General features: G+C 33.9%; 1 protein-coding gene across 1 annotated transcript in view; it reads left to right on the plus strand.

Annotated features, from left to right (window-relative positions):
• The first annotated feature begins 388 nt into the window (after positions 1 to 388).
• The window catches only part of cacna2d3 (calcium channel, voltage dependent, alpha2/delta subunit 3), a 39,766-nt gene continuing 18,693 nt past the window's right edge, over positions 389 to 21,461 (plus strand). Inside the window, 11 exon segments of the mRNA XM_042733432.1 lie at positions 389 to 781; positions 1,846 to 1,927; positions 8,361 to 8,498; positions 13,639 to 13,837; positions 15,487 to 15,618; positions 15,991 to 16,059; positions 16,270 to 16,412; positions 17,242 to 17,316; positions 17,424 to 17,513; positions 19,268 to 19,381; positions 21,338 to 21,416. Of these exon segments, the coding sequence (XP_042589366.1) occupies positions 663 to 781; positions 1,846 to 1,927; positions 8,361 to 8,498; positions 13,639 to 13,837; positions 15,487 to 15,618; positions 15,991 to 16,059; positions 16,270 to 16,412; positions 17,242 to 17,316; positions 17,424 to 17,513; positions 19,268 to 19,381; positions 21,338 to 21,416 (1,240 nt within the window). The 5' untranslated portion in view covers positions 389 to 662.

Consider the following 21,461-nt stretch of genomic DNA (forward strand, 5'->3'; position numbering starts at 1 on the left):
TTTTTTTTTAATTCTTATTAAAAAAAAAAAATATTAAAGTTAAATACGTAATCTCGAACCATACGCTCCATCACTGCTTGATAGAGCAAAAGCATCCCCAAACGGAGGAATGCGCGTTGCCGAGGGAAAGTTTCGCATCAGCTTCTCTCGTGTGCGCGCTCGCATGGGGAAACCGCACTAGTTTTGTTTGCGTGGTTTTCTGGGCTCACTGTCTCGATGACTTTCCGATCTATTTTTATATACGTGTGCTTGTTCGTTTAGGATAAGCACTCTAGCTTTACAGATGGTGTTGTTCATCATAATATCAGCAGCAGCGCAAGTGTTCCTCATGTTATTTTGGTTGTAGTCACTGAGTTCCTCATAATATCAGCAACAAAATAAGCATTGAAAACTGTTTTTGTTCTCTGTACCCCATAATGCATGGATAAAAAGCAAAGACTGATGTCAAAGAGCACGAGCAGGAGGTCGTGGGGTGTGTGACAGCTGGGCGGAGAGACTGAAACTCCGGAGGCAGCACGCGCGCTGGGGGGGCAGATGTGCGGCTGAATCGGCGCTCGGTGCTGCTTTTGTAACCGAGGGGAGAGAGTCCGAGAGGAGGGGGGAGTTCTAAAGGGAGTCCGAGCCGCCGGTTCCGTTGCAGCGCGAGAAATTTTAGGGGAAGGATGCAGCGGAACCGGAGAATTCCTCTGATGCACGCGCGCTGCTTCCTCTTGTGTGTGATGAGCGCGTGCTGGACGGCGCTGGAGGTGCGGGGGTCCCAACCGGAGATCCCCTTATCAGTGTGAGTAGAAGAGCATGCATGCACAATATGGAGAACAAGCCATGATAATTACATTTAACCTATTTGCATGTGTATAGAAATAAAGAGAGGTTAAAACTGTACTGGAGCTAGATTTTGAAAGTACAAAGAAAAGATGCGTTTACAATTTATGCACATTGCATTGCATATAAATGCATCCAAAATATAGAGAAGCCTTAATAGTTGTATTTCATCTATGCACATTTTTAAAGAGAGAGGTTAAAACTATTATTTATAATGGCTTTGTTCGTATTTTAATTGTCTAGTTATATCTAAAAACCAAATATGAAAGGCTTTTTAAAAAATAATTTATGGATATGTTATTATATTTAAAGGTATGCAAAACATAGAGAATTTAAACTCTAATTAATTTATCTCTTAATGTAATCTACATTTAATCTATAATCATAAGTGCACTTAGAGAGTGGTTATTGCGCTATTGTAATATTCTAGTTATTTGTGCAAATATGAGAGGCTTTTATTATATATGTACATTTTCTTATAAGTAAGTGTTAAAAAATTAGAAAAGAAGCCCTGATAATTGCTGTTGTATATACAGTACAAACATACAGTATACAGTAAAAAATCTTAAGTGTGCAAAAACGTGATTCATGTGATATCAGCTAAATCATCTGATTTTATTTAAGCCTCAAATATAATTTACAGTAAATAATCAGCCTCACTACATTACACAACACCAATGAAAGTCACTATTAAGCGGCATGATTAAAGAAAGTCATGATTAAGATCAGGTATAAATAGCTCCTTACGATTAATTTGATGGACGTTTCCACTTTTTACAGTGTAGAAGGAAATTAAGAACTTTTTTTTTTTGAAGTACAGTAACTGAGAATCATAAAGGATGAAAGTGTGGATTAATTTACAAACCCCCATGCTCATATAGAATGCAATGATTACAAACAGTTATTGCTTTAACTTATGTTAACTGTATTACTTCTGAACTATCATTATATTATTGCTAATACTTGTAATGGTGGAGTAATGTGTTTTAATTTGAGTGATTAAATGGGTTCTTCTACCAACAGGGTGAAACTCTGGGCTTCAGCATTTGGTGGTGAAATAAAATCAATAGCTTCAAAATACTCAGGATCTCAGCTCTTACAGAAGGTATTTCCCCCTCTCTCTCTCTCTCTCTCTCTCTCTCTCTCTCTCTCTCTCTCTCTCACACACACACACACACACACACACACACACAACCACTTGCACTGGCACACACACCTCTTCTTGGCTCATAAGAATACAGATGGCTTTGGCTTACAACATCCAGGTTTATAATCTGAGATGTGTGTGTTAGAGAGCAGGAGAGGGAGTTTTTGGATAAGGCCCATTACACTCGGTTTCTTTCCCCCCGATCTGTCTTTTGCATCTAAACACCTGTGTAGGACTAGCTGGAATAGACAAATAGAATAATTGAATAAATGTGTGTCTCTTTATAAATGACAAAGGAGGATCTGATGATGCACTACACACTTAAGCCACATGGTGGCAGCTGATATTATGTACTGAGTGCTTCAAATCTTTTTCTGGTCATCTGGTTCAAATTTTTGAGAATTAAGGCATTTGGAGATAACTGTTGTACGTTTTTAAACGATTAAATAAATCATGATGTTCTTTTGAAAATTAAAAGAAGTAAAAACAGGGAAATTAGAAAGGCACATATAGCAGTCACCATTTAATGCCATAATACCGCCCCTTGTGTTATTATTTTTTATTTTTTATTTGTTAATTTTTATTGATTTGTTTTCGCCCCTTGTGTTATTATTTCATATTGTAAATGGTTTATATTTATGCATTCATTCAATGTTGATAACACTATGTCAAAAGAGAAAACAGGCACGTACACACATTGCAATATTAATATTTTATTATTAAAGTTCATATCTGTGCTGATATATTGCAGATAAAGGTCTCCACCTGGTTTCTTTGTTCCACTGTACCGTGTTGTAGCTATTACTGCTGTTTGTGGTGGCGTTATATACTACAGAACACACTTCATTTCCTCTCGGTTTCTATTGAAGGAAAAACAGTGATGGATGTTTTGAGATAACCCTCTCTCTCTCTCTCTCTCTCTCTCTCTGAAGTATTAATAAGTCTCTCAGTGTTGGTGTGAGATAAGAGTAGAGCTCTCACCATCAGTGCACATATTATCGTCGTAATTACCTCCTCCCAGAATGTGTGTACGTGACTCTTTAACTGAACTAGCCCGAGTCTGTTTATAAAACAGCAGAAATGAATGAAACTCAGGATTTGACTATTACAGCTGAGTTTTCATTGATGTTAGTGAGGTATATAAGTGTCTATGTAGGTGTCTATCTGTGTGTGTGTTTGTGAAGGATACAATGATAGAGACATTAAAGAAGATTTAGTTTTTTGTGTACCTACAGTATGATAATTGTTTAACTGAAGCTGAGATTTGGGGTCTATCTTTAGCTACAGGGCCCTCACTTACAGATAAAAATCGATAGTATAGTCAGAGCCATTACCGGTGTTGTATTTATCCACTGATCCGAGACCAATGTGACTGATTTACCTTGCATAATTGTTAACTAAATTATTCACCCAAAAATGAAAATTCTCTTTGTTTACTCACCCTTATGTTGATCTAAAACCATTTGCTTTCTTGTTTTATTTTTTCATGAGTTACTATCTCTAAAAAAGACAACATTAACTAGTCCATATGACCCATGTGCTAAACTCCAAGTCTTCCAAAGTGATAATATGAGAAATGTGCTAAAATTTAAGTGTTTAAAAGTAATTGAATATTTTTTTGTTTGTATGAGTTTATTTTAAATTTTTTTATTTTATTTTGTTTAATTTAAAAGAAGATATTATGAGAAATGTCTCATTTTTTATTTTTCTGCCCTACAATGTTAGTCAGTTGGCTTCATGCAGGTTTGGAATGACATGAGGATGAATAAATGATTACAGTCTTAATTTTTTGGTTATCATTTACAGATTAATCTAATTTTCCATTGTACATATTTAAACTAGTACATCAAGTCCATTACAAACACAAAGAACAATGAAACTTCATGACAATGACATAAAATCTGGCAATTTTGCATCACACCAGTTTTCATCTGAATACACATGTAAATTCAATTTCAGATCTTACATGGAGATTATCAGATATCAACTTACATTTTAATTTGTTCCTTGCTAAAAAATACTATATGAAATAAAGTGCATGAGCTGTAAAGATAATTTTTTTGATGAATGTAGGACAAATTTGGCAGATGGGTAGATTACTTATAAATGCTAATCAAATTATAATCTGTTACTGATTTCAAATTACATAACATAAAGTGTAGTCAATAATAATGTATTAGATTACACATTTTAGGTAAGACTGTTTATTAATTACTTTTAGATTTCTTTTGACCTAATTCGTTTGATTTAGGCTTCAGAATTATTTTTATATCTATATGTTTAAAAAGATTTCAAAGAAATTATAAATTAGGAGAATAAATTATGAACAAATTTCCATTGTGTGAATAACATATAATCGATTAAGAAGTAATCTAATTTTGAGCATTTTAAAAAGTAATGTAATTGAATTACAAGTGCTTACAAGTAATTTCTGGATTCTGATTGTGTAATCTAAATTACATGTAATCAGTTACAGTAACACTGTTTATCTATTCTTCAGTTTCTCATGAAAAACACAGCATATGGGTTTAAAATGACGTTAAGATAAGTAAATAATACATTTTTGTGTGAACTGTTCTTTAAGGTGAGTGTTTATGATAGAAATCTGTTCTTAATTCAGTCATAAACTTGGTCTACCATCCCACCCGTTTTTGTTTTAAATATGTTCCTGATTCAGACATAAGCATATTTAATGAATTTGTTATGTTCCAGCCAGTTGTGTTCTCTCTTCAGTGCCGTTTCTGCGTATGTTTGCACTTTTTCCCATCATCCTGCTCAGTGGGCGTGACCGATGGGTGGGGCTCAGTGCCAATAAAATGTCTGTCTGAAGAGCTGGAAGCAAAAAGGGAGGGATGAAGCAGCAGGCCGGTTCATTAAGGAGATCATTAAGAGTGATCATTAAGCTTGTTATGCAAAATTACCTGATTTTTACACAAAGCCATACAGATGTCACCCTTTGTTGCCTTCAATCACTGAAATTTCCACATTGCTGCAACAAAATAACAGATTGTTCAAATACATTACCATTAAGCATCTTTACAGTCAATAATTTTGTGGCATCTTGAGAATATGATGGAAAAAACCTTGTTAATGTTTAACACTTTTGTCCAGTCACTTCCCGGGACTGTTTCGCTACAGTGTTTTGAATCAGTGGGGTGATCATCTCTATTGATGAACGCAGCATTAATGGCTTTGATTATGGCTTTTTTGGTGCCGGGATGGAGGGTGAGGGGTGGGGAGGTCGGACAGGCGTGAAATTAACTGTTCCGCCTCAATAACCCTCCATGGTCTCTCTCTTAAAGGGGTAATTTGCTGTGTGGTGCTGCGATCTGTGTGTGTGGGTCGGTGGTTTTTGTTTTTAGGGACATGTTTTGTGCATGTGTTTGTGTTTTTTTGAACATGTCATGGGTTTTGTCTTTTTTGTTTTTTTTTGTTTTGGTGCAGTGTTGAGTTTTTTTGACTTACAGGGATTTTTTTATTTTTTATTTATGCCGTTGTTTTTAGAATAAAACTGAGAGATGTATGCTTGTTTCGTTACATTTCGTTTCTTTCTTTAAGTGGCTTTTTTAAAGTTAAAGGGACTGTGTGGAACACGTTTTGGGATCTGAGATGTGCAAGAGTGTGTGTTTTCATGGGATTAATGTCCTGTGTCTTTAAAAAAGACGTGAGAGCGATATGTATGCTTGTCCATTTTTCTTACTGGAAACTTATTTTTATCAAATAGTCCTTTTTTAAGTTAAAAGGGCTGTCTGGGACACATTTTTGGATTTAAGATGTGCGAGTCTGTGTGTTTTCAGAGAATTTGTTTCCTGATGTCTTTATAAAAGTAGATAAAAATGATATATATGTTGTGCCTATACTGGAAATAATACGTTTTTGTCTGAAAACAATTTTTAAGTAAAGCACTGTGTTATGTTTTAGGATTTAGTTATTTTTTGTGTGTGGTTGTGTGGGATTTGTGTATTGAGACATGAGAGAAATATGTATGTTTATCCATTTTTCTTGCTAGAAATTTTATCAGCTAGATTTTTTTAAAAAGTTATCAGGAGTGTCTGGGACAAGTATTTGCACAAAAACTGATTAAAAAAAAGTTTTTGTATAAGAAATGGCTTTTTCAATTTAAACAGAGCATAAAGAACAGGTATTGGGATTTGATGTGCAAAAGTGTGTTTTCATGCATTTTATGCCCTGTTGTCTTTAAAAAAACTGAGATATGAAAGCTTATTAATTTTTCTAACTGGAAACTTATTTGTATCATTTTAAATGGAAATATTTTCTGTTGTCTTGATAAAACTAGACATAAACGATATCTGTTTTAGGCTACTATAAATATGAAATTTTTTACCCAAAAGGCTTTTTTAGGAAGTTAAAAGGACGGTTTTAAACATGTTTTTGAATTTAGTGATTTGTGTGTGTGTGTGTGTGTTCATTAGATCTCCTGTATTCGTTAAAAAAGACTTGAGATATGTACGCTTATACATTTTTTATACAGCAAACTTTTTTTTTTTTTTGTAAAGTGTAAAGGACCGTCTGTGTCTGAGAAACATTATTGGATCTAAGATGTCCTGTTCTTTTGATAAAAGTATAGACATACATTTCCAACTGAATATATTAGGTCTTAACAAAAAGGTTTTTTAATAAGTTGAAAGGATTCTGTCAGTGATTGTGTTTTGAGTGTTTCATCACGAAATTTGCACCTATGTTTCACTTAACCTAAACTTAATTTTATCAGAAAAGCTTTTTTCAGGTGGAGTGGTGTAAGCCTGCTGGAGTCAATGCCTGAGTGTGTTTGAATAGTCTAATATCACAATGCCCGTTGAGTGCTGTTGCTTCAGGTGTCGCTTATACTGCAGACTCAGCATTGTCTGAAGTGTAGTTCATTATCCAGACTCACCCAGGCTTGACAACTTATTATCTTTCTCCTGAATTCTGACTCCATTTCAATTACCCTCCAACAATGCGTGGCCCTTTCGACAAGCCCCGCCCTGCCTCCCCAAAGCGGCCCACCCACGAATGCTCTGCCTCCACCAATAATGCACACTGCAGTAGCAGTTCCACCAATTACAGCGACAAGATTGCGCTCGTTATCTAGAGAGGATTTGTCTTATCAGCCAATCAGAGCGGCCGCTGTCAGAGAGAGAGGCGCACAACAGCACGCTTATCTGAAGACTTGTGGCACTAACTCGAATGAGAACGACAGCTGTATTAACGCAGAGACAATGCAGACCGTAGGTCATGGAGACTTGTAGAGGCCTCTTCTTACCGCCCCTGTCTCTCCATCACTGTCTCTCATCATTTTTTATATCTCTGTTTGTCTCGTCCATCTTACACAGCCACACATGACTGCCTACTTCAGATTTGCATACGTCTAAATGTCTCAGTTCATCACTGTTTCACCATTTACTGATCACAGACAAATGAACTTGTCATGCTGGACAATGATCTGTTGAACTCATGTTTGGAGGTATCCCACTATCCATCAGACCAAAGGATTAGATGATTATTGGTCGCCACCATCATCATTAGCACTACTTGTGCTAAATGTGTTGATTTGGTGAAGTTTAGTTTAAGTTTTATGTCTGAATTTTTAAGATATTTAAAGGAGACATTTGTTTTAGGACAAGGCAAAGATTTATAAGGTGTCCATTGAGATTATCTAAAATTCCTCAATGTGAAACACACACACACACACACACACACACACACACACACACACACACTAGTAAAGCTATCTTTGTTGGGACTTGCCATAAACTTCTATTGTTTTTTTTGTTTTTTTACTGACCTAATAATATTATTTATCCACTACCCCTTACAGAACCCTTTCTGCATTTTTACATTTAAGATAAGCATCATTTAGTATTTTTATTATTTTTTTCCTTCAGGTTTTACTACCAAATGCCCCCACAATGGCGAAGAACCCTCCACACACACACACACACACACACACACACACACACACACACACACACAGCATAAATAGAAGAATAAAATGATCTGCTTTAGTAAAGTGTGCAAATATGAATGCAGTTAAATTAGTTATTTCATTTCTATTTGCTATTCAGCCTAATGTTTCCAATGTTATTGTCTGAGATATTATTTTATTTTTATTAATTGTTCTAATACAGTACATGCAATACTTTGACTATTACCAGACAAGCTGCACTAAAAATAGATATACCTATTTCAAGTACTGCTTTATTTGATGTGCTGAATTACAGAAAACAGGTGCGTTATATTTAAAAGTAGCTATTTAAAGCTGTTTGTACTGTTAAAATAATTTTTTATCCACAAAATGTCATCCAGTTTTAAACACACTGTCCCAAAAAGTGGTAAAATGTCTGTCATGCGTAAATTCATTGCGTAATATGACCCATTTATTTCTCTTTAGAAATACAAGGAATATGAGAAGTCGGTGCGAATAGAGGAGATCGACGGCGCAAAATTGGTGAAGAATGTGGCGCAGAATATGGAGGAAATATTCCGGAAAAAAGCGGAGGCCACACGAGTAAGTAACTTAAGTGGAAAATAACTGAATACATTCTGCTTGCGACTTTCGTTTAATCTTTTAAACTAATAGCCTAGCGTACGCATAATATTTTTGTTAATATAATTTGGAATGATTTCTATTATTATAAGCTATTTTTCGAGTAAATTTACGATTTTTGCATGAATTCCTATTGTTTCAGTCAGCATTTTTCATCACTCATCTATTGTCTTGGATGCTGCAGCCGCGACAGTTGTATTTATTACTAACGTATAAAAAGCCTCTCGATTAAAGCTTCTCTCTTCTATATGGAAGAACATATAGTTTTTCCCCCCATCCCGTTACAACCAGCTCATGTCGTTATTCTTCAGAGGGACACACGCGGTCCAGGCTTTAATTGCCTGTGTGTGTGGAGTGTGTGGAGGAGATAGGCTTATCTAACTCCTGCAGATACACACTGTCACTTTATGATGCAATGGAGTCGGTTTGCCATGAAAGGTAAAACCCATGAAATACACCTCATGCATTTGTAGCTTTCAACTGCATTCTGATTTTGTAAAATGCATGCGCGTATTCTGGCTAAATAAATATACACATTTGTCGGATTTGAAGGGAGTTGATGCAGTTTATACCATAAAAATCTAAGTGCATTGCAGGACATTTAATTTCGTTTAAAATAATTATACAAACAGGTCTACGGGAAAACATAATTTAAACACTTTGTTTCATGTTTGTATCCAGATTGGTTTTCATTTTTTAATGATTTCCTACTGGCAATTTACGCGGAAATAGTTAATGCATCTTAACGCTTTTTTTTTTTTTTACTTCGCGCAAATTGTTTTATAGTATAAACAAGAAGGCTATATTAATATTGTTGTGTTGGGTTCTTTTTTTATTATGATTTGGTATTGTATAGTCTATTTTTTTTTATGACTTATTTTATTTAGCGTAATTTTTTTGTGCACTTTTGTTCAGGAGCATTACGTCAGCAAGTTTTCTGCGGTGATTGCTGTTTTTTTAATAAATATTGTTTTTTTGATGTTTTTTGGTTGTTTTCATGTTCACGTGTACATGTGAAATGTGAGTGTTGGCTGTTTCAGATCTCGGCCTTCTGTCGGCTACTTATTAGGTTTAAGGGTTAGCTTCTCTTAAAATAGGCCTAACTCTGTCGGCTACTTATTAGGTTGTAAACTTTTATGGTTCAGCAACAAAATGTGATAGTTTGTAGTTTTTTAATAGTTTATTGTTTATGTTTTAAATCTCTACCGCACACCGACTATAATCGCAACTGGAACGGGAGAAAGTCGTACTGTTATTGTGGTGTTGTAACTTGCCTCCTCAGGAGAACGCGCTATTCCGTTCGCTAGCGCCGCCTGTTCGCCGACAGGTGGAAATACGAGCTCTAACTATCTCGTGATTTAGCTTTTGTGGTTAGTGATTTGGTTTTTGTGGCTATTTAATTTGGCTATTGCAGAATGCTATTGAAATGTATTTGTGTGTAAGAACACGCAAGCCATCCCCAGCCTTTTGTTTTGACTGTCTTTTGGGGGTCAAAACAAAAAGTCAGTCTATAGGCTAATTCGCACCCTGTTTGTATCTAAAACATTAGAAACTCAACATATTGCTGACATGCCTAAACAAAGACTTTTATTTCAGGAACATAAACTCATTTTTATTATTATGTTTTACAGAGCAGCTTGACTTATATTTCTAGTGGGTGTTTACAAATTGGCACAAAGCATTGTTTTTGGTTATGTTGCTGTAATTTCCTCGAAATGCGACAAGTATTAATTATTTTTCCTAAAGCGCTTTGTGGATTGGAAGCAATTATACCGGCATGTAACTAAAAATGCATGCCAGCAGTTTTCAATGACAACAAAACATACACTGTCCTTTACACACACACACACACACAAACACACACACACACACAAACACACACACACACACACACACAACATTGTGTTTGCAGCAAGGCAACAAGCTGCCACGTGATAAACAACCTGTTTGCAAGCAGCAGGTAAACTAAACTGTTTAGTTTTTACTTTAAAGAGGTATCCTTATACAAATACTTTCATAAAGAATTCAGTATGACTATTTAATTCATAACCCTTTATGACTGGGGTTGTCACTTTTATTCTCTGGTGAATGTTTCTCTGGGTCGGTTTATTATTGAAAGTCAATATATGAGTTCATATATAATCAAAGGAATTTTGAAAGCATGTTAACTTATGATCAGATGAGCATTGTAATATATAGTATATTTATTAATGACTTATTGAGGAAATATATGAAAGTTATAAAATGTGTTTTACATGTAGTTTTGTTATTGTCTTACTGATATGTCTTATTATTTTAAAGCTCTCATAGCCCATCAAGATGAAATCGTTGTGTGTTGCCATCAATCATTTGAGATTATTCTTTTTTTTTTTTTTTTGTTTTATCTGTAGTGTTTTTTATATGTAGAGGATGGTGGTAGTATCAGGGGTGGGTAGTACTCTGGCATGAGGAAAACCCTGATTTGCCTTGTATGCTTCGCAGTATTGTATATGATGATTTCAGAACCATGGACAGTTCTTTGTTCAGAAACAAAGCCGTTCAAAAACCCAACCGTTCTTTTAATGGTAAAGCCCTTCACATTTCTTGCCGTAATCTTGTGGCCCTGCTTTATGCAAATTTCCTGTACATGACCTCCAGCTTAGTTCTTGAAGTGAATTATTTATATATATATATTTATGTGTTGGAAAGCCCTCCCCTCTATCCGGCCTCCACACTTTGACTAAGATAAATGACTACACGTTGACTGTGCTATTCAGGGACAAATGGAAAATTCACAGAAGCAAAATACGTTTAAAATAATGGTATCCCCCCTCAGTAATGAATTTATACACTCACTCTGTTATACGTAGGAATACATTTCCAGTGATTCATAAATGTTTTTTTATTCACATAACTAATTATAGTGAAAGAGTCAGATTGCAGCCTCTATATTTCAGTATGTGGTTTTTGTAACAGAGAACTTCTTGCTAAATAGAAGGATGCTTATTTTAGAGCTTCAAACTCTTTATTGTAACTAGTACTGTCAAACGATTTTTGTTTACATAATAAATGTATGTGTAGTGTGTATATTTATTATGTATATATAAATACACACACATACAGTATATATATTTAGAAAATATTTACATGTATATACATATATATATTTATATTCTTATATTTGATATTATATATAAATATATTTAATATATAAACATAACATATTGTTCTTAAATATATAGATGCATGTGTTTGTATTTATATATACAAAATAAATATACACAGTATACACACATATATTGTGTAAACAAAAATGTTTATTTTAGATGAGATGAATCGTTTGACACCACTAATTGTAACACATTCAGTCATATTTATACACTCATTAATTTAATACTCTTTCACTCCTTTTTTAAATAATTTCCAGGCCTAACATTTCTCTGTGTATGTATGTTTGTATTCTGCATGTATATATGTATGTACATATCTATCACAATGTATATTTATTATAGAAAAAAAAAGAAATTCCTAAAATAATTTGTAGCCCTAGCTCTTTAGTCAGTAAACCTTTAAAATTTTATATATATTTATATATATATATATATATATATATATATATATATATATTGCTGTCTATATATGTATACTTACGTTATATTTAGTGTATGTGTGTGTGTATATATATATATTTTTTTTTTTTCATTTAAATATTGCTGTCTAAGAATGATTTATTAAAAGAACATTGTTATTGATTTTGATGTCGATACAGGAATAAATAAAATTATATAAAAAAGAAATGAATCAATTACAAATACATAATAACAAAGCACCAAAAATATAGTATATGACATGGATGTCGTTATTGTTGATTTTTTTCCCCCGCCTCAGTGTAAGTATATACAAACTAGTCTGGCCGAGAGTGAATGTTTCTAAAGGTCGGGATGAAATGGTTCTGACCGTGACTCTTTGAATGAGGAGTTCTGACTCAGAACCCACAGAGACCGGGATTCGGTCGGGTGTGCAGCACCTGCTCCTGCTGTTTGTTGATAACCCTCAAAAGCTTGTCGCAGTGCTGTGAGAAATGCTGAGTGTGGAACGTTTGTCCTCCGTCTCGCTACGCTCCTCTCGACTCCGCTCCCCCTCCACCCCTCCAGGGGTGTATCACTGGAGCGCCCAGCCGTGGTATGAGCTGTCATTGCTGGGCTTTGTACTGATGCTACCCCCTCCCCAACAGGAGCTGTAGTCAAGTGCATACACACATACACACAACGCTTAATGGTAAACACAAAGGTGTTACCAAGTACAGTCACTTAACAGATAGATAGCCTCTTTTCACAGAATGACCTCTGGTCCAGTAAAGTGAGAGGTAGTTTAATCACGCAGGGCCTCTGGACACAATCTAAATGTTCTTCGTCCGTTATCCTTTATAGTTCGACTGGGGCAACGGTGAGAAATGTTTGTGTGTGCACGCTATCCGTAAACTAACATTTTTAATGGTTTAGTTGCACCATTTTTATTTACATTTTTTTATCTCACAGAAGTGTTTGAATCTGTGCTCATATTTGACAAAGTCTGCATTCAAAAAGTCAGAAATTACTATATGAACATTTTTACTATATGAGCCAAAGTTGATACTTAAACATTACAGATTTCTGTGAATCCCTGATAGATTTTATTTATTAATGTTTGTTTACTCACCATTTATGTGATCAAAAATATTGTAAAAACAGTAATATTATTATTTGTTTAATGTTTTAAAATGTAATTTATTCCTTTGATGCAAAGCTGAATTTTCATTATAATTACTGTACTTCAGTCTTTGGTGTCAAATGATCATTCAGAAATCATTCTAATATGCTGATTTGCTGCTCAAGAAACATTTCTTATTACTATTAATACTGAAAACAGTTGTGCTTATATTTTGTAATATATATATTTATTTTTTTCTGGATTTTTTGCTGAAAATTCAAAAGAACGGCATATATATGAAATGGAAAACTTTTGTTGCATTTTAAAAAAATCTTACTGACCACAGACTTTTAAATGTTAAAGTGTACTGTAACATAATAAAACGAATATTAATAATATTGCTAGCATTGTTAATTTTTTCATTCGCATTTTCTTTTTTCCAGCCTGACACCTCTATATGTATTCGTTTTGCAAATTTTTTTCCCAACAGTATGAGTATTTCAACGCAGTGCTTATAAATGAGGTGGATGAAGACGGGGACAGTGTGGAGCTGGGAGGAGAGTTTCTCCTGGAACCCAACGATCATTTTAATAACCTATCCGTCAACCTCAGCCTCAGCGTGGTGCAGGTGCCAACCAACATGTACAATAAAGGTGATGCATCCTTTTTTTTAGCTGGATATACAGGGTATGAGCTGTGATTCAACCAACATGACACGTTGTTTGGTTGATGGCAGTACAAGAACATGCACAGTCCCAAAACTGTTTACTATCCTGAGCAGCAGGTTGAGAATTTTTTTAGCTGGATATACAGAGTATGAGCTGTGATTCAACAAATTGAGAATTGGTAAAACATCTGATATAATGTAATGAAATGTTTTTGATTTATATGTTGAAACTGCTTAAAGTTGCGATTAAATATATGTAGCGGCAAATCTTTTCTTCCATATTATGACATATAACCAAGTGAAATAGATTGTCTTATCAAAAAATATTTTTAAATATTATGATGATTGTATTCATAAATATACATGCATTAATGAATTGTTCACAGTGAAATCAATAACATGAATTTTGAAAATAGATTTTCCGGAAAAGAAAATATGCACATATGTCAAAAGTTTCAAATCATTGAGTTTTTTATTTATTTATTTATTTATTTTTTAAATAAAATTAGAAAAAAATAATATGAAATATTATTCTAATTTAAACAGTTTTTATTGTTATTTAAAATAATAATAATATTTTAATAAAAAAATGAAATTTACAAATTTAAGTAATTAATATTGGTGCTCAGTTTTTAATAATAGTTCTTATTACTTATCAGTATTGAAAAACATTTTTTTTTCTGCTTAATATTTTGTGGAAACTGTGATGCTTTTTTCAAGATTCTTTGGTGAATAATAATAATAATAATAATAAAAACATTTGTTACATTATAAATGTCTTTACAGTCACTTTTGATCAATTTAAAATCCATGCTGAATAAAAGTAATATTTTTTACCCCATACTTTTTGGTGGTGTATCACTGATCCTGTATCATAAAAATATTAACCAGCAAAAACTGTTTGAAAAATAAATTCCAGTCCATGCTGTACATGTAAAGGGACAAATGTGGCCATTTAAGGGTCCTCTATGCAGATTAACTGAGATACAGAGAGAGTAAGTTGATTAACAGTTTAAAAGCTTTAAACGTGCCATTATATTTCTCAATAAAAAGCTCCTGGGTGTCCTAACAGAAACTGCCCCACGTTGCGCAGTGAAAGATAGAGAGAGTTAAGTTAGTATGTCATAGAGCAGTGATTATAGCCAACCACCTCGGGTCATTCTGAAATTACTGATCTGGGAATGAACTCCTCAGTGTCACTGCAGCACTACGGGTCAATAACTACCTGGGGACGACGCAGTGAACAAAGCCAAGGGCTCGGTGCCCCAGTGAAGAGTCGGTGAGAACAGAGTAATCGTTCTTAAAGTAGCTTTTCACTTTGTGATCTGTGGATGCTGCAGTGGCCGCTCACGCACGGTGGATGTGCCTCGTCCCTTTGTGTGTGCCTGTAATGGCCTTTCATTGGCATCGCTTTGTGTCCTGAAGGACAAAGGCAAAGGGTTTTTTATGGAGTCAAGTTGGACTCGGAGCAGAAGGAGGGGTGGGACTGGATGAGGTGATTTAACCGCTCCGCTTTTGCCTTGTACAACGAATGAAATAAGGGTTAAAGGTCAAAGTAGAACTCTTTTATTGCAATGATTGCAAATGATGCTTCAAATTAAACGTTTCTTACTCCTTCTCTCTCCGTCCTTTTAGATCCTGACATAGTTAATGGAGTCTATTGGTCGGAAGCCTTGAACAAAGTTTTCGTGGATAACTTCAAAAGGGACCCGACTCTTATTTGGCAGTACTTTGGAAGCGCTAAAGGTTTTTTCCGACAATACCCAGGTGCGTAATGTTACATTAAGTCTGCGCAGGAATTGATGAAGATCAAACTGGCTGATTTCGCTAATGTTTTAATTTTACAGACCATCAGAGAGGACATAAGAGAAAATTCATTCCATTAATCAAAGCCTGTGGTGGTGTTAATCAAATGTTTTTGGATTATTAAATATTTACTTATATTTTGTATTTGTGCTAAACAGATGTGGTTAAAGAATTGAACCAGCAGAGATGTACCGTCTGATTTCTAACTAAAGAGTCTGCAAACTATAAAACAATAAATTGAATGAAGTTATTAAGAACAGTTCTGAGATATGGATGTATATGTTTGTGTGTGTGTGTATGTATATATATTTTTTACACTTTGTGTGTTCTCAGGTGTGAAATGGCATCCTGATGAACATGGTGTAATTGCTTTTGACTGCAGGAACAGAAAATGGTATGTACAACTTTCCTGCTTTAAATGATTATTGAAATGTCTTTTTTATTTTTTTTTTTTTTTTTTTTTTTTGTGGTGGTTATTATGATTAGTATTTTTTTTTTTTTGTTGGAATAGTGTAGTTTATTAAAAAAAATTTTTTTTTGTTTCTTATTAATTTTTTTGTTGTTTCATGTATTGGTTATTATGTTTAGTTTATTTATGTTTTATTTATTTATAGGCGGCCACTTCTCCTAAAGATGTTGTGATTCTGGTGGATGTCAGTGGCAGTATGAAGGGTTTAAGACTGACTATAGCCAGACAGACGGTCGCTTCAATTCTGGACACACTTGGGGATGATGACTTCTTCAACATTATTGCAGTGAGTTCAACAGAGAAAGCTTTCTCAAGCTTAGCCTTCTTCTTCTCCATTTGTTTTCATGAATGTAGATATCATTCCAAATGCAGCTAAACAGTTTCCACAACTTCAATCTAAACCTGAATTATTAACAATAAAGTAACAATGACTCTAGAACAGTGGCTGTGGTAAACTTCATCTAACATGGTTTGCTAAGAGAATTGAAGATTAGTTGTTGTTGACTTCATCATATATGGTGTGTTAATATTAATATAATATTTTTTTTTTTTTTTTGTTTTTTTTTTATGATTAGTAATTGTTGTTTCTAAAGAATCCTGTTCTTTTGAACTTTAAAGTATCAGAGGTTTTCCTTTAAGTCATCAGAGGATTCTGAAAAAAGTATGGTTCATGCTTTTCACATAGCATTTGTAGCATTAAAATAAAACATGTTTCTTAGGCAGTATGTAAGTTTATTTGAATGATTTATTTTGAGGTATTGATTATTGATGTTCAGATTTGGTTGTGGTAATAGGATTAAATTTTATATTTATTGTATTCTGTTATTTTAAATAGTAAAAGTATGTCACAGTATTACTGTTTTTATGGTGTTTTGATCAAATAAATTCTGCCTTGGTGAGTTTAAGAACTGCTTTCAAAAACCTGACCAACCCCAATCTTTTTTAATTAATTTGTTTTGTTTTGAAAGTAACAATTTGTTCTTATACTTAAAAAAAATGCAAGGGAATGTTTAATATCCATAAGTGAAATAATTAGTACCCTTTAGTATATCAATTCATTTGAAACCCAGTTTTTAATTAATGCTCACTGTGTCTAATATTTCTTGTGTTTCCAGTACAACCAAGAGATCCATTATGTGGAGCCCTGTCTAAACGGCACTCTCGTTCAAGCTGACAGTACTAATAAGGATGTATGTCTTTCTCTTATTAAACAATGGCACACACTTTCTGGCTATAATTACCTAATTTTCAGTGAAATTAGGACTCTTAAGCCATTCCACTTGTTCTTATTCACCAGCATTTTAAAGAGCATCTGGACAAGTTATTCGCCAAAGGAATCGGGCTCCTGGGCAATGCACTGACTGAGGCTTTCACTATCTTAAATGAGGTGGGTGAAGATTACCAAAAGTGTGAGATTACAGAGGTCCGGTATCATTACAGCTTTCGTTTCTGCACCCACAAAAGTGTGTGTGTGTGTTGTCTCGCTGTTCCAGCCCCTCCTTGTGACACCTCTATCTCTCCGTGTGATTAATTGTGGTAATTGGCAGTCTTGATTAATACGCTGATGAAAGAGAAAGCAATCACAGACGAGATAGTGCTCAAAGTCGGTCCGGTTGCGCCCTTTATCTCTCTTTTCTCAGACCACTAGTCTCGCGAAAAAAGAACGAGGAGGGGAGAAACGCAGAGACAGAAAGGAGGATAGGGTTATATCTGTATTTGTCACATTCATTAGATCCAGTCCATTAATATGGTAATCGTAAAAGCCAGAGTCCGGCCCCTTTAAAGGACCGCATACTGTGTTTGTGTCTGATTGGTTGAAAGTATAAAAAAAGAACGAAGTAGACGCAGCGGTCTTTGACTTTTCGAATGACATCATGCACTGCACCGCAGTAAAGTTTGTTTGGTGAAAAAGACAATAGTAGAGAATCCATTATGTCTGTTTGGTTGGAAATGTGACACTAAAGAATGGAGTCAATGATGATGAGATAGAATTAGATTTGCCATAGATAACAAATATAACTACATTTAGAAAGATAGATAGATAGATAGATAGATATATATAGATAGATAGATAGATTTAAAATCCCTTTTTAACCTGGAAGTACCAAATAACTTGACTTTAAAACATGATCAGGTTTTGTTTCATGTCACTATTTACACAATACTATTCAAAACATTTTAAAGGTATTATTTTTATTATTTCAAGTTTTTTTGTACTTTCAGTTCATTACAAAAATGTAAAAGTTATGAAATTGGATGACTCCACAAAAAAAAAAAAAAAAAAAAAAAAAACTGCAATTATATACCTTATATATATATATATTTTATATAGATTTGTATATTATATAATATATTTACGTCTGGCTACTAAAAATTCAGCTTTGCAATTATAAAGATTTTAAAAAAAACTATTATATGAAAATACTATTTTTGCAAATAAAAAGTTTTTGCAAATTGTTGCATTGTGAGCATAAGAGTAATCACAAACATACTGCTGATGCAATTTTTTTTTGATTTTTTTATTTTATTTGATTTTTTTCTGATTTTTTTATTTTATTTGATTTTTTTATAGTATTAATTAATTATTATTGTGCTATTTTTGTTTTTTTTTAAGTTAAGCTAGACTGATGTGATTTTAAAAAAGTGACAGCAATTATAACCTTATTATTTTTGTTTGGGCTTGTCTATTGCTGACATATTACAAAGGTTTTAGCTAGTACTTCACAAAAAAACGGTTGATGCATTGTCGCCTTTACAGTAATCACACACACTGCATCCAAGCAGCATAATCATAACATAACTAAACAGTAAAGTATTAAAAGGTTGTGCTATTTTGTGTCCAAAGTTAAGCTACTGATACTGTTATAATGAAAAAATGTGGTTATAAAGTATAAAAGGCTGTGCTATTTTGTGTCCAAAGTTAAGCTGCATCCTGTTGTTACGTGTTTTACAGCCTTTAGCCAGTCACTCTTGATATTGAGGAGTCAGCATCCAGGGGCAGAACCATTGTTTCATACATGTTTGATTCTGTTGTTAGTGAATCTCTCTAAGGCTGTTTGGTAGTTTAAGTTTATTGTGTCGAACCAAATTCTCATTCTCATAATGAAAAGTCTCTCTCGCTCTCTCCCTCTCACTGCGCAGATTAATCAGACTGGCCGTGGAAGTTCATGTAGTCAGGCGATCATGCTGATAACAGATGGAGCCACTGAAATGTACGATGATGTTTTTGCCAAATATAACTGGCCTGAGCGCAAGGTAAGATAAATGTTATTAAAAAGGAGATTTTCCATGCATAACAACCACATTTTCAGTTTAAAAGCATGATGGTGATAAATGTGTTTTATTCATTTTTGTTTTATATATATTATTTGATGTAGTTTATGAATTGAAGCCTTGTTTCTTGTTCATTTCCTGCCTGAGTACAGCGTGTTTTCTCTTACTTTATAGATTTAGTTATGATTGCTTTTTTAACCCCTGCTCAAGTGTAAAATTCCCTTTTGAGAGTGTTTTGACATTTTGAAGAATTGTGTTTGGCTCCTGCGGTGGTTGTCTGAAAAAGTGTGTTAATGTATATTGAATTGCTGACAGCACCAGCTTATTTGACACACTCTTCAAACATGGGGGAAAGTGTTGAATAAGCTGATTTGGAGGGTTTGCTCATGTACCTGCCCTTGGCGGTGCTGATTCAGTCACCTGATTGACTCTGTGAACCAGTGTTTGACTATGGCACAGTTTGCGCTACCAGATGTGTTCATAAAGCATTTGGCATTCAGGTGAACACGTTAAGCATTCCTGGCCTGTATTGGTTGCGTGTGTAAGTCTGCGTCTCATGTCCTAATCAGCGGGGGGAGAAATGCGTTTTTACAGCCTGCAGAAGGTGCGTTTGTGTGTGTGTGTGAACTGTCGCTGGCCCACTGCGGTGTAACCGCTCAGTATTGGTTGGAATCAAAAACCATTTATACATGGGAGACAGGAGCAATGTACTGAGAAATGGAGGGATGGAGAGTGAAAAAAGAGGGAGGGAGAGGGAGAAAAAATGAATGATTGCGCAGAGAAGGAACATTGAGAGGAATGGTTGCATTTACATGGGCCTTATTTTGAGACCACCTTCATGTGCACAAATTAATATATAAAATAAATGTATAAACATTCAAGGATGTGCATTTTGGTCAATATATCTTCTGTATTGAGATAAAGATAAATCTATTTGTCCTCTACTTGATTGTTGCATTTGGCTGGTTTTTTTTAGCATCTTGTAGCAAGAGCATCCTGAAACATGCTTTTATCATGCTTTTAACTTGATAAAGAAACTACAAAACATGAAGAGCATTTACATTTTTTTGATGCATTTTTGAAATTGCCTTTAAAAAATTTAAAAACGTAAAATCTTGTTATGAGGCTTGTTATCAACTAAAACTATGAAAAATTATTGTTACTAATTGAAATAAAGCTGAAGTAAAATGAAATATTAGGTGAAAATAAATAAAAAAAATAATTAAAGCTATATAGCAATATAAAAACTAATAAAAATTACAAAGGCACATAACAAAATTACAAAAAATATATAAAAATAAAAGCTTATTTAAAATATTAATAATAAATATGATAGCATATAAATAAAATTTAATTAACACTGGTTTTAAGGCCCTGCATTTCAAATAGCCTAAAATGATTTGAAGTTGAAAATAGGAAAAAAAAAAAAAAAAAAAAAAAAAAAAAAACAAAGTAAAATTGCACTTGCCATGTTTTCCTGAATGATAACTGATGTCACTCTCAGTACTCATGCAGGGTCTCTGGTAGATATCTAAAACTGAATCTTAAAACATATGGTGAAGAATTTTCCTAGCTGATTTGTTATACCAGTTGTGTAATTAAGAAAATGCGCCAAGGCAGTTGTTTTCCAGTGAGTAATCAAGTAATCAGATTTACCCTGATGTTGGGAAATTGCATTGTGGGAAACAAGCAGATTCTTTAAAATCAGAGATCTGCACCATGTGTGCTTTGTTTGTACATACAAATACAGTACATACAATTATTGACTAAACTAATTTGAAACTGTAGCATGCCAAGCTAAAAGCTACTCATGTGTAAAAGAGTTTACATTGCAGGAGTTGATTTTGTATTAAAATACTTTGATCAGTATTAAAAAATGCAAAAAAAAAAAAAAAAAAAAAAAAAAGTTAAATTGTACTCTTTTCTTTTTCTCCATAGGTTCGTATATTCCCCTATCTGATTGGCCGGGAATCTGCGTTCGCTGATAACCTAAAATGGATGGCGTGTGCCAATAAAGGTTTGTGATTTTATTTATTATTTAGTATGATCTTCTAAATGACAA

Source organism: Cyprinus carpio, chromosome B11 (assembly GCF_018340385.1).
Source record: "Cyprinus carpio isolate SPL01 chromosome B11, ASM1834038v1, whole genome shotgun sequence".
In the NCBI taxonomy this organism is placed as follows: domain Eukaryota; kingdom Metazoa; phylum Chordata; class Actinopteri; order Cypriniformes; family Cyprinidae; genus Cyprinus; species Cyprinus carpio.